This window comes from Macrotis lagotis, chromosome 2, assembly GCF_037893015.1.
Source record: "Macrotis lagotis isolate mMagLag1 chromosome 2, bilby.v1.9.chrom.fasta, whole genome shotgun sequence".
NCBI lineage: Eukaryota > Metazoa > Chordata > Mammalia > Peramelemorphia > Peramelidae > Macrotis > Macrotis lagotis.
This window is the reverse complement of record NC_133659.1, coordinates 173,798,098-173,811,883: the sequence shown is the minus strand read 5'-3', so window position 1 is coordinate 173,811,883 and position 13,786 is coordinate 173,798,098. Positions and strand designations below refer to the sequence as shown.

General features: G+C 39.5%; 1 protein-coding gene across 1 annotated transcript in view; it reads left to right on the top strand.

Moving 5' to 3' along the window:
* Window positions 1–12,114, top strand: part of LOC141513622 (lactoperoxidase-like) — a 30,189-nt gene extending 18,075 nt beyond the window's left edge. The window contains exons 8-13 of the mRNA XM_074223624.1: window positions 1,676–2,000; window positions 3,957–4,117; window positions 6,083–6,335; window positions 7,949–8,122; window positions 10,226–10,466; window positions 11,406–12,114. Coding sequence (XP_074079725.1) covers window positions 1,676–2,000; window positions 3,957–4,117; window positions 6,083–6,335; window positions 7,949–8,122; window positions 10,226–10,466; window positions 11,406–11,613 — 1,362 coding nt within the window. The 3' untranslated portion in view covers window positions 11,614–12,114. The remainder of the gene's footprint in view (window positions 1–1,675; window positions 2,001–3,956; window positions 4,118–6,082; window positions 6,336–7,948; window positions 8,123–10,225; window positions 10,467–11,405) is intronic.
* The last annotated feature ends 1,672 nt before the right edge of the window (window positions 12,115–13,786 follow it).

The window sequence follows — 13,786 nt, the reverse complement described above, 5'->3', positions numbered from 1 at the left end:
ATCTACCTCCCAGGGCTCATATGAGGGTCACATGAGTTAATATTTGCAAAGTGCTTTGCCAACTTTACAATGTTTTCTAAATGCTTCCTCTTATTATTTGAAAGGGTGTCATATGTGAGGAGAACCTTGTTCTTCTTGGATAGTGTAGTGACAGGTAGAAGTTGCAAAGTAGCAAAAGTCAGTTCTGTCTGACTCTTCATGTTTCCATTTAGGACTTTCTTGGCAAAGATACTTGAGTGGTTTGGCATTTCCTTCTCTAGCTAATTTTACAGATCAGGAAATGAGACAAACAGGATTAAGTGACTTGCCCAAGGCCATACAGCCAGTAACTATCTGATGCTGGATTTGAATTTAGGTCTTCCTGACTACAGGTCTGGTACTTCTGCTCTGCCACCTAGCTGCTCCAAATCAAGCAAAAGTAGAATTAATGGAAAATAAAGAGTAACAATTAACAATGTTCACTAAAAGGGCAGGTGAGGTGGTGGATTCTCCCCATCTTCCCGTCCCCAGTAAAGATCTTCAAGGACTCATTAAATGAGCCCTTCTCTAGGATGTTGCAACAGAAATTCCTTCAGAATTGTGGATTGAATTAGAAAGATACTGAATTCCTTTTGACTCTGAATTCGTGATTTTTTTCATTGTTGACATTGCCTGCTGATACCCACTCCAATGACCTTGTCACCTACCACCTACCACCTATTACCTACCACCACCTACCACCCAGGTGGAGTTTGCTAGAATTACTGGAAGGGAAGGCATTATATCTGAGAATGGTGTCACTTTCCTTGTTTCTGCCAGATTTTCCTATCCTTCTTAGGGACTTCTCATTTAACGCAGCACCTCTGTCCTCTTTCCTCCCTCCCCATGGTGATCACAAGGACTCAGAGGGAAAAAAAAAAACCCAGAATCTTAGAGCTGGAAAATACCTTGACAATTCCTTATCTTTCAACTTCCTCATCTTATAGATTATTTGAAGAATTGAGTGACCTCATTCATAGGTAAGGAGCCTGAGAGGAGAGATAATTTGTCCAAGGTCACACAGCTAGTAAGTGGAAGATCTTATACTTGAACTCTGTAGTCTTTTGACTTAAAAAATCAGAGTTCTTTCCATTGTACTCCTACTTTCCCTTTCTCCTATAAAAGTAGTTCATTCACATAAAAAAGACATTCCTGTGCCAAAGGAATCATCATCTTTCCCTCTATTTATATATCCAAATTCTAGAACAAAATATAATTTTTGAATATTTTACAATAACTATTGTTTTTACATCATCTTCACAGTTTCACCTGCCCCATCCCAGAGAGTCACCCTTTAGAATAAAGAACAAAAAAAGAGTTTAGAAAAAACTCACCAACCCATCAACCTAGTTCACCACTATATATGTGGGACAACTAATGTAAATTGTGAACATCAGGATTTAGTAAACATGGTCTTTTGGGTAAAATTCCTAAATGAGTTAAATCACTCAATAGATCAGTACCTACCATGTGACAGGCACCATGCTAGATACTATGACTTTCATTAGAGGGAGGCAATTCATACAACTTGTATATAGATAACTATACAAAACCCACATGCTTTATCATGTTTATTCCTGGAAATGAGAGCTACTGACAGGATGGGATGGGCCCAGTCTTGCCAACCTGCTGAGAAGCTTCCTATTATCTTTCTTAGTTCCCACCTGGAGACCCCAAGTTGAACAAACAAGGACTCTGCATGCCATTCTTCCGGGCTGGTTTTGTCTGCCCTACCCACCCAGTCAGTTCACTGACCCGAGAGCAAATCAATGCCCTGACTTCCTTCCTGGATGCCAGCATGGTCTATGGGTCTGAAAAAGATCTCGCCAACAAACTGCGCAACACAAGCAGCCCCCTGGGCCTGATGGCAGTCAACGAGCAGTACTCAGACAATGGATTGGCCTTTCCGCCCTTTGAAAACAAGAACCCCAGTCCTTGTAAATTCATCAATGCCACTGCTGGGGTCCCCTGTTTCTTGGCTGGTAAGTCCTGTTAGTGTAGTCTCCATATTTTCCAAACCAGATGGGGGCTCATCATCTGATAAAAGATAGCTACTTCTTTTATAAAACCTTACTAAAAGTATATTTTCTTTTCTTGAAATTAGGACTGAACTAGGAAATCTAGGACATATGGTCTGCTCTACCTACTGAGAAGCAGAGAATGAGGGCCAAGAGAAAAGAAGGGAGGTCATTGTAAAGGGTTGATGCAAGGACAAGAAATGGGGCAGTCTACCATCTATAACACATAACAGGAAAATTCTCATGATGCCACTAGGCAGTCTTTAGGAGGAGAAAAGCCCCTACTGTTACCTTCTCACCTATATGCAGGGAAAATGGAAATAGGACAGATTACCCTGCAGGCACTGGTCAAATGCCCAGTTGGCCTTTTGGGTAGTTGCAGGATGATAGAACTGGAGCAAGATAAAAACTTAAGATCTATCCAGGAACCAGATTTTCCTAGGAAACTGGAAGTCTATCAAATTAAACCCCCTATTTGTGGATGTGAAAACTAGTATAGTGAAATTAAATGATTTCCCCAGGATCTCACAGCTAGTAAGTATCTGAAGCAGTTCCTACTGATTCCTGGTTCAGTGCCCTAACCATTATCCCACACTATCTTCTGTAACATGCTGTCTTACAATGCTGTCAGAAGGTAACAGATGAGGTCAACAATTATTTTATGAACCACAGGGCCCCAGATAAAAAATGGGGAAGAATCACATTGAGAGAGTCTGGAAGAATGGAGATCTCCCATGGCAGAGAACTAAAGAAAACAGAGGTGTGTTTTGATGTATCCAGAGAGGCCTAGAGACAAGGGTCTGACTGAAATAGGTTAAGATTCCTCTGGATCACTTGAGAGGATGTCTGGAATATATTGCAAAAGTTATCTTAGAAAGGAAGAAGATGAGATATAAAGAAAATAACTTCAGGCCTTTAGCCTCTCATGCTATTGTAACAGTCTTCTAAATGGTCTCCATATTTCTAGTTTCTTACCTTTCTAATCTACCTTCCTCATAACTTCCCAAGCAATATTTCCAAAACATAGATATGACCACATCATTTCCCTGCTCAAAAAACGCTCAGGAGCTCTCCAAACTTCAAAATTCTTGGTCTGATGTGTAAAGTCCTCTACTATCTGGCTCCCAATAATCTTTAAAGTCTCACACTAGCCTATTAGCCACTTCGTATATAGGAAATCTCATCTTCACAGGTAGGGCCTATACCTGGAATGATCTTCTTCATTTCTTCCTCTTAGAATTCTTGGCTGCCAAAGGATAGAGGTAATCCATTGGAGAGTTCAAATCAGACCACCGACACTAACTGTCTGAACCTGGGCAAATTGCTCAACTTCAGTCTATTTCAGTTTCCTCAATTTTAAAATATTGCTGTAAGGATTAAGTAAAATAATATATATATATATATATATATATATATATATATATATATATATATAATAGCACCTGTCACATAATAAATACATTTTTCCTTCCTTCAAAACACAGCTTAAGTGTCACCTCTTCCTAGAGGCTTTTATAAGCATTTATTCTCTCTGTTTCTTTCTCTTTCTCTTTCTCTCTCTCTCTCTCTCTCTCTCTCTCTCTCTCTCTCTCTCTCTCTGTCTTTCTCGTTCTGTCTCTCTCATTTTGTAATTACTTATCTTTGTGCATATTATACACACACATGCATTCATCCAGGTGAATGAAATCTCCTTGACGGCAGGGACTATTTTATTTTTGTCTTCATATTACTCTCTGCTATGTACCCTTAGACTCTAAAGCAAATCAAATGGAATTGAATCGAAATGACCTGGAAGTCATAAATGTGATAAGGCATCTAAATTCTAAGGTGATTCCTTTTGTTTCTCCTGCCTCCCCTCTCCTCCCTATACCTGGTCCCTGTGATTGTTCTGCAGTCCAAAAACTTTTTTGGTTTTCTTAGGTGACTCCCGGGCCAATGAACATACTTTGCTGGCAATCTTCCACACCCTTTTCTTACGGGAGCACAACCGGTTGGCTAGAGAGCTGAAAAGGCTCAACCCTCATTGGGATGGAGAAAAAATCTACCAAGAAGCCAGGAAAATTGTGGGTGCAATTATTCAGGTAGGAAAAGAGATTGCATAGTCACATGTTCTCTGTTCTAGGCTTTTTAAATGTAATTTTAATTTTAACTTTCTTTTCAATTGATAAACATACATTTTTTCTCTCCCTCCTATTGTTCCCCATTGTGAAAAAAAGGGAAAAGAAGAAAGCAAAATGCTTGGAACAAATATGTGTGATAAATTCCTAATTCCTATATTGGCCATGTCTTAAATATGTTTCTTATTCTGAATCTTGTGTGTCAGGAGTTGGGTAGTATGATTCATTACTAGTCCTCTGGAATAGTTAAGTCTTTCAAAACTATTTTTCTTTATGATATTATTGTTATTGTATCCATTTTTCTGTTGGTTCTGCTCACTTCACTCTGCAATAGTCCCTACAAATCTCTAGTTTTTATGAAAACATCCCTTTTTGTCCATTCTTAGAGCACAATAGAAATTACATTCTCTACCCCAGATGATAGACTTTACTTTCTAGTTCTTCACCATTACAAAAAAGGGTTACTACAAATAATTTTGTACACATTAGCCTTCCCCCCCCTTTCTTTGAATTCTTTGGAATCACTTTTGAAAGTGATATCACTGGGTCAAAGGGTATGTATGATTTGTTGACTTTTCAGTCATCATTCCTAATTGCTTTCCAGAATGAATGGCCCAATCTGTAAGTCTATCAGCAATGCTTTTGTGCACTTGTTTTACCCCTTTGCTCTAGTCTTCCTGGACAGGCATTTCTTCTCTCAGTTCAGCATTATATTCCTTCCTCCTCTTTTCTTTACCCCCTTTTCCATCTTTCCCTCCCCTATCTCATTCTTTTTATTTTTTCTTTTGCCACTGTCTCACCTCCTTTTTCAACATTCAACTTTCTATCACCAAATAAAACATTAGATCTGTATTCAGAACCATCTTTGTGTTCCTATCACTCAAGTTTTTCCCAGCTCTATTACTTACCAGCTGCAAGACCCTTAACCTCTCTGACCTGCTTTGTCCCCTACAAAATGGGGGTATTTAATATTTACTCTACAAATATCCTTAGTTCACATGCTATCTCAAATTGGAAGACATTCCTAAAAACCTTAGCTATGGGGTGGCTAGGTGGCACAGTGGATAGAGCACTGGCCCTGGAGTCAGGAGTACCTGAGTTTAATTCTGGCCTCAGACACTTAATAATTACCTAGCTGTGTGGCCTTGCGCAAGCCACTTAACCCCATTTGCCTTGCAAAAAAAAAAACCCTAAAAAATAAAAAAATTTAAAAAACCCCTTAGTTATTAGGCAGTAGTTAGTATGGTTGATTACTGATCCTCTGGCATTGATCAGAGTCCTTAAGTCTTCCTGAAAGCCCTAGTTAATAGGTTCTTTCCCTCTTCAAATGATTGTGCATTTATCTGTTTATATGAGCATCCACCACTATGACTGACCTTCCCCACTAAATAGAACATGAACTCCTTGAGAGTAGAGTCTGTTTTTCAACTTGTTGCACTGGATTGCTCTCTGAGGTCTCATTCAACTCAAATATTCTCCAACTATGGGTTAGAGTTAGAGAATGAGCTAGTGATTTCATTGGTCTAGGAAATCTGTCTAAGAACATAGATCCGCACCTTCCCTACAACTTGAAGTTTTAAAGTTTTGCCTAGAACAATGAAGGGTTAATCAGTTGACTAGGGGCACTCAACTAGTATGAGTCAGAGGCAGGACCTGAATCCAAGCCTTCTTGGCTTTGAGGTTGACTCTTAAACCACTCCATCATTCTGCCTCTGTAGGGTCCTATGAAAAATCCAGCCTTTTTGTCTTTTCTTCAAAAGAAACAGAAAATAGCTATCTTCTCTCACTGAAACCATCTCTTTTTGCTATCATCACAGCACAATCTCTGTTCAGAGACATACTGTGTAATTAGCTTGGTCAAAGATTTCCTCCCTCACCTAAAGGTCTCAGACTCCCCTTCATCTGATCTCCTTGACCTTTTTCTCTCAGGTTATCACCTTTGAACATTACCTGCCTTTAGTGTTAGGGGAAGAGCTAAACAAGGAGATTCCTGAGTACAACGGCTACAATGAATCAGAAGATCCCCGCATTGCTAATGTCTTCACCATGGCCTTTAGATTTGGTCATGCTGAGGTTCCATCTATTATCCACCGACTGGATGAGCATTATGAGCCCCTGAGCCCTGAACCAGAGCTTCCCCTAAATACTCTCTTCTTCAATAGCTGGAGAATTGTAAAAGATGGTAAGTGTCTACTTGAAGTGAGATGCATAAGTTTATAGAGCATTCATCTCAGGTGTTCACATAGACTGTTCCTGACCTAATCAGCCAGTCAGACACTGTAACCTGTCACTAAAATAGTGATGTCGTTTTACAAGAACCACTCAACTGCTTCCCTTTCCTACTTGCTCTAACATTCACCAGACTGCCCACTCACTCCCAACACTAGGATCTCAAGGGCATCTGACTTGATCATTCCCTTACTTCTTTGAGCACTATACAGGCAATGACTTCATTTACTGTTTCACAAACTATATCCCATAAAAGTCCAAATGAAGAAGTAATACCTTTCTAAGATAAAAATTCAGCAATAGTGATGTTTTTCCCCTCTGAGGTATTAAATGTGAAGTTATTTATATATTCAAAAATGAATTTTGAGGCAATTTTCAGTTTGTAATTAATTTTACTTTGGATAATGTATTGAGTACTGACCTTAGAGACAGGAAAACCTGGTTTGAAATTCTGCCTCTTATAATTCCAAGCTGGATGCTAATAAATGAGTCCCTTGCTGCTCTGAGCTGCAGTTTCCTCAACTGTAAAATAGGTACAATAATAGCTACAGCAGAACTTTTTTTTTTTTTTGCAAGGCAATGGGGTTAAGTGGCTTGCCCAAGGCCACACAGCTAGGTAATTATTAAGTGTCTGAGACTGGATTTGAATTCAGGTACTCCTGACTCTAGGGCCCGACCAGCACTTAAGGTTTCATCTGATGAAAGTCCTAAAGATTCCAAAGGCCAAATCACCTTAAGGAAGTATTGAATCAAGCATTTGCCTTGTTCTTTTTAAACGGTCTTTCCCTCTCAAATTCCTCCTCTGTAAAATGAGGGCATTGGATTAGAGGAAGACTAAGGTCCCTCTTTGGGGCAGTGAGGTGGCACAGTAAATAGAGTGCCAGGCCTAGAGTCAAGAAGACTCATCTTTTGAATTCAAATCCCTGTCTCAGATACTTACTACCTATGTGACCCTGGGCATGTCACTTAACCCTACTTGCTTCAGTTTCCTCAAAGTGAACTGGAGAAGGAAATTGCAAACCACTCTAGTATCTCTGCCAAGAAAACCCCAAATTGGGTCATGAAGAGTTAGACATTACTGAAACAGCTCTCTAGTCCAACCTATCACCTCATAGACAACATTACTGAGGTCCAAAGAGGGACTTGTTCACTGCCCACAGCTAGCAAGTGTCAGAGGCAGAATATGTATCAAGATCTTCCTATTCACAAGGCTAGCATGCTCTCTAGGCCATTCTGTTCCTGGTAATATATCTTGAATCATCCCCAGGATTCAAAATGTTTTTCCAGGACCACAGTTAAGGGTTCTCCTTCCATCCCCACATTCTTAATGACTGAGCAATGACTCAAGGTAACTAGAATGGAGAAGGAGGTTACTTTGATTGTATAGTGGTTAAAATGACCAGTTGTCAATCTATGTTCAATCCATAATATATGATCCCCAAGACAAAGTGAAGATGTTCCCTTCTCCCTGCTAAGATTGAGTTTTTTTTTTTTGTGATTTGTTTTCCTTTGAACCTATGGTGTTAGCATTCAGGGAGTATTATGTCTCTGGCTATATCATTACAGGTGGAATTGACCCCTTTGTCCGTGGCTTGTTAGTCAAGCCCTCCAAGATGTTGAAGCAAAATAAAATGATGAGCAGTGAGTTACGAGATAAGCTTTTCCAGCCAACTCAGAAGATCCATGGATTTGACTTGGCCTCCATCAACATGCAGAGAGGACGGGACCATGGGATGCCAGGTGAGAGAAGCCTGAATGTAGTCTATAAGAAGCAACCCTCTACTTTTATATAGGGTTCCTGAAGGTTCCTTGTACCAAGTTCAGTACTGGAAATTCAGGACATCCTAAAATTTCAAGAGCTGTTGTTGGTTTCCCCATTTTACAAAAGGAGGTAATTCCCTAGTCCAGTCTGGGTCTCAGTTTCCTCAACTATAAAATGAGGCCAGATTGCTTTTTTTTTTTAAATTTATAGGATAAAAGAAGCATTGCTTTAACATAGTATAATGAAAAAGATGATTACACATGAAACCACAGATTCACTATGAACAACTTGCTATTCCTTTTAAAAGCACAATTATTATGTAAATTTCCTCCCCCCTCCTTTTTTCTTTCCTTCCCCCCACTTCAGAGATGGCTACTATTAGACACAGTTTTATATGTATGTAAACACACACATATAGATATATGTTTTACTCATATATATGTGTAAAATTATTCTATATATGCTTCTATTTATTAGTTCTTTATTTAGAAGCAGATAGGGTCTTTCTTCATCTGTCCTTTATAGTTAATTTGAATATTTATAATAGTCAAAATAGTTTAGTGCCTCAAAGTTATTCTTAAAACAATATTGTAGGTGAGATTGGATTAGATGACTACAATTTCTTCAAGCTCTAAGATTCTATGAACTTCCACCTTAATCTGATATGATATTTTTTAAAATACCTAGCTCTAATCAAAACATGGATCAATTATGACTATGGAGGACTTATTCCCCCCCCCCCCCCCCCCCCCCCCCGTGTTTTAGTCAACTTTCTAAGGTGCAGAGACATTGCTAATCAGCATTGGTAGAGGGAATTTCCTCACCTGAGAGTTCTGAAAAATTGACTACACTGGGGGTTAGGTGACTTACCCTGTGCCACCCGGCTAACATGTGTCAGAACTGGGAAACTGGCTTTTCCTAGCATCAAGATCAGTTTTCTATTTACTTTATCAGGGCTGCTACTTATAACAGTTTGTATATAACAGGAAAACAATTAACTGTTATAGTCTGGGGTTACCGATAAGAAACTAAATTGAATGTGTTAAAAATGATTAAGAGGGATGGGAAAGAGCTCAAGAAAGGAGAGTGGGGATGGGGTGAGGTGGTAGAAGAAACTTATTTTTGTTGTTCTGGCCTCAGCTGCCCTCAGTACTAGCTGTGTGACCCTGCTTGCCTCACTTAACCCTGTTTATCTCAGTTTCCTCATCTGTAAAATGTACTAGGGAAGGAAATCACAGACCATTCCAATATTTCATCCAAGAAAACTCCAAAGGGGATCAGACATGACTGAATTTACTGAACAGCAATAAGACATTCTTATTCTGGATAGCAGCTTAATTAGGAACTTGTACAGAGCCATAACTAGGGTAGGCAACTTCTATTCCAAGGTAACAAAATTAGTTGATAACACTTGCAATCAATCAATAAACATTTAGATAGATACATAGATAGACATAGATATAGGTATAACAGGAACCCATCAGCAGGCTATTGTAGTAATCCAAGTAGGAAATGATGAGAGCCTGCCCCAGAGTGGTGGCAGTGTCAGAAGAGAGACAGAGCATTTATTAGAGAAATTACAAAAATAAAAATCAACAGGCCTTAGCAACAGATGGCATTAAGTGGATGAGAAATAGTGAGAAAGTCAGAATAATCACTAGGCTTTGAGCCTGAGGGATTGGAAAGGTGAGGTTGCCCTCCTTTAGTCACTAAAAACATCAGGGTTTACTTTCTAGTTAGCAAAAATTATTAGCTAAAATACGTTACTACCCTCTTTAATCAACTCCACTGTTTCCCTATTTTACCTTCAAGATCAAATAGAAAGAGCTCTTTATATCTGACCCTTAAAAACCCTTCCCAGCATGGTCCCATCCTACCTTTCCTTCTTATTCTCCTCTGCATACCCTGTGATCTAATGACCCCTGCTATCTTAAAACTATCTGTTGAATTCAAGACTCTGTCTCCCCATTCTAGGAATTTTCAATGGCTGTGCCCTTCACAGTGCTACTCCATGGTAAGAACTTAATAAATACTTGTCAATTGATAGACTATCTCTATCTTCTTCCTAATCCAATCCCCAGGTTACAACTCTTGGAGACGCTTCTGTGGCCTCTCAGAGCCCAAGACAGTAGAAGAATTGAGTGCTGTGCTGGGGAACAACCGGATACTGGCTCAGAAGTTTATGGATCTGTATGGGACCTCAGAAAACATTGATGTGTGGATTGGAGCCATTGCTGAGCCCTTTGTGCCAGGGGGCAGAGTTGGGCCCCTTCTATCCTGTCTCCTGGGGAAGCAATTCAGAAAGATCAGAGATGGAGACAGGTGAGTGCCCTCAAACTAAAGTGATGAGATAGAAGAAACTGAAAAAGTGATACTGGCAATATCATGGTACATAATGGAATAGCAGAAAGAAGACATGATTAGAAGTGTCAAAACCTGAGTTCTAACTTCCACTAGCTCTCACCTTGGACAAGAATTTTTATAATTTTCATAGGATTAGTGTTAAAACTCATTCCCTTCCTTTCATTTTTATTCCCCTTGGAGACAGACTTTTGTACTCCATAGGATGGAGAAAGGAGAGAACCTAGTAAGGGAAAGATTGTTCTCAAACTGGTTTCTTAATTAAGAGCTGTCTCTATCCCTTTTTGCCCCATTCTCAATATACACACACTCACACCCACAACATACCCACACACATACATCATTCCCTGTCAAGGAAGAATCTGCCATAGTCTTTTACTTAAGACCGATTTATTAACATTTCACCTTTATGCAAAAGCCTCCTGACTTCCAAACTAACACCCACTGAAATACATGGGTCCATTGGCAAGGGGATGTTTCTGAGGTTGAGTGAATTATAGTCCAAAATTATATACAATATGCTAGTCTGAGGACCACAACCCAAGTCTTTCAAGTCCATGAAGTACTGTAATGTAGAAGAAAAATGGCTCTGCTTTTGTTTATCTCAAAAGAGAGGATCAAGAGAAATGGGTAGAAATTGCAAAGAGGCAACCATTGATTTGATATTCAAAATCCCAAAATGAACCTCATAGCAAGTAGTGGGTTCACTTTCTCTGAATGTCTTCCAAGCTGAGGCTCAATGACTCCCGCTTAGTTGTATTGTAGAGAGGATTCCTATTCAGGAACAAATTGGTCCAGGTAACTCCTAAGGTCCCTGGCAGGTTAGAGGCTCTGGGGGGATCTTCTTGGTCCTGGAGACATGGGGAATTCCAGTTGAAGACCTTCTTTCTTCCCCTGTAGGTTCTTTTGGAAGAATCCTGAAGTTTTCACCCCACAGCAGCAAGCAGCCTTGAAAAAAGTCTCCTTTTCTCTCCTGGTATGTGATAATACTCACATCACAGAAGTCCCCATCAATGCATTCAAGGCCAACAGATACCCTCAGGACTTCATTAACTGCTCAGATATTGAGAAGCTGGATCTTTCCCCCTGGGTCTGTGGTAGGGCTTAAGGCTACACCAACAAGGAGATATCAACTTTCTCAAGTACATCAAGTGCCATTAAAAGGTGTCCCACCCTATTGTGAAAATATTAGGAGACATCCTGTTCTCCAGAGCTAAGGCCCAGCAAGCAAGCTGTACCCCAAGCCTGGCATAACAACAATCTTTTGTGCTCACCCTCTGGATAATCTCACTCTTTAGCAAAAATTCTATCATTACTGTATTTCTTTGACCAACACCAGGTGTTCTTTGAGCTGGGACAAGCACCAGACAAGTACTCATGCTCCAATCATGAAGCCCTAATGTGATTCAGACTTGTCTCATTGTTACTGTTACCCCTCATTGTCAGGGCTACAATTCACTCTGTACATTGTTCATTGTCCTAAGTATTGACATCTCCCCACATTGCCCTGGGGTGAGGGACGAGCATAGCAACACATGTGTCTCATTTAACTCCTTTGCTTATAAGCTATTTCCCTCACTTTGAAATTAAACTTCTACTTGATTCCTGACTCTAAGTCTTCAGCCTCCTCTATTCGACTCTGGCCATCCACAGGGTAAAGGTCAGTTTGGTCCAATTGACATTGCCCATGGTACTATTTTAGGAAAGTTAAAACTGACTCTTTAGACTGGCATTTAGATCTAAATGCCTGCACCATCTGGCCCTAAACTAGCTTTCCAATCTTTTCTCTCAATATTCCCAAAATGTTACCTCTGATCCAGCTAAACTAGTTGATCTTGATGATGGAAAGTGCCTAATACTTCCTGTTCCCAAGCCTATGCTCATCATGCCTCCTCTTGTCTTTCCTACTTATCAAAATCCTGTTTGACCTTCAAAGTCCAACCAAGTCTATTTCTTCATGAAGCTTTCTCTGACATTGCTAAAAGTTTGAATACTTTCCATTTTGCACTGATCAAAGACTCTATTTAGCTGTTTTTTTCCTTTATTTACTTGAGCATCTTTCTTTCTCTAGTTTTCTTATCTCCTTGGAAAGATCAGGGACTCTTCTAGAACAGGAAAAGAGGTCAAATTCATTCTTACATAGTAGTTGCTCCATAAATATTTCTTGATTGATGAATTGATTGAAGCTGTGATTTCAAAAAGGCAATTTTGCATCACAGACCAGATGCAAAGTTCTCTGGAATAAACTTAATAAAAAGTGAAATCCTCATAGACCAAATATTTTCTCTTAATAAAAACCTAAGAATTTCCAGGGAAGAATGCTGCAAACACACATGTTGTCCAAAAAGGTTACCAGATTGGTTGTTTTTGTTAAATCCATTTCTCATTAACTTCAGAAAGTTCAGTACAGGGAGCTTTGGAAGGTGTGGAGAGTTATGAAGGAAATGACAGTGGTGTTCAGATAAAAGGCATTAATTAAGGTTATTTTTAAGAAGACAAACCCAGGGACACAAGGAATAATCATAACTAATGTTTCCACGCCACTTTGAGTTCCACAATGTGCTTTGTATATATTGTCTCTTTTGATTCTCACAACAACCCTACAGGATAACATTTTACAGATAAAAAACTGAGGCTGAGAGATGTTAAATGACTTGCCTATAGTTACCCAGTTAATAAATGTTTGAGATGGAATTTGAACTCATACCTTTCTGATTCCAAGTCCAGAGTTCTACCTACTGGCTCAGCATCTGTGACTAGTGAGAACTGTGCAGAGTGATATTTTAGGAATTGCTTCTGATGAACCTAAAGCAGGAAGTCTTTAGCAATATCACAGACTCCTCATCTGTAAAATGTTGGAAAAGAAATGGCAAACCATTTCAGTAACTGAAATGACTGAATAAAAAAAGAATTACAAAAGAAACCAAAAGTTAAAGTTTTTTTTTTTAATCCAAGTTCATAGATTCCTTGAAATCTATTCATAGACCTGTGAATAGTGGTCAGGGAGAATCTGTGGACCACAGATTAAAAACCCCTGACCTAAAGCCAGAATTAATACCCTTTCTAGTGCAACTCAACTCCATACCCCAAAAGGCCATCTGCTTCCCCTTCCTCTCTTCCCACTTAGTGGTAGAGAAGACGCCACTGAATAGAGAGAGAAAAGAATCAAATTGGATGTGTCAGCATTATTATTCCTTCTTTGACTGTGAGAAACTGGTGAGATTTTAAGGAAAGGAGAATCATTGGATTTACCCTGTTTGGGGCACTATTCTGCCACTCCC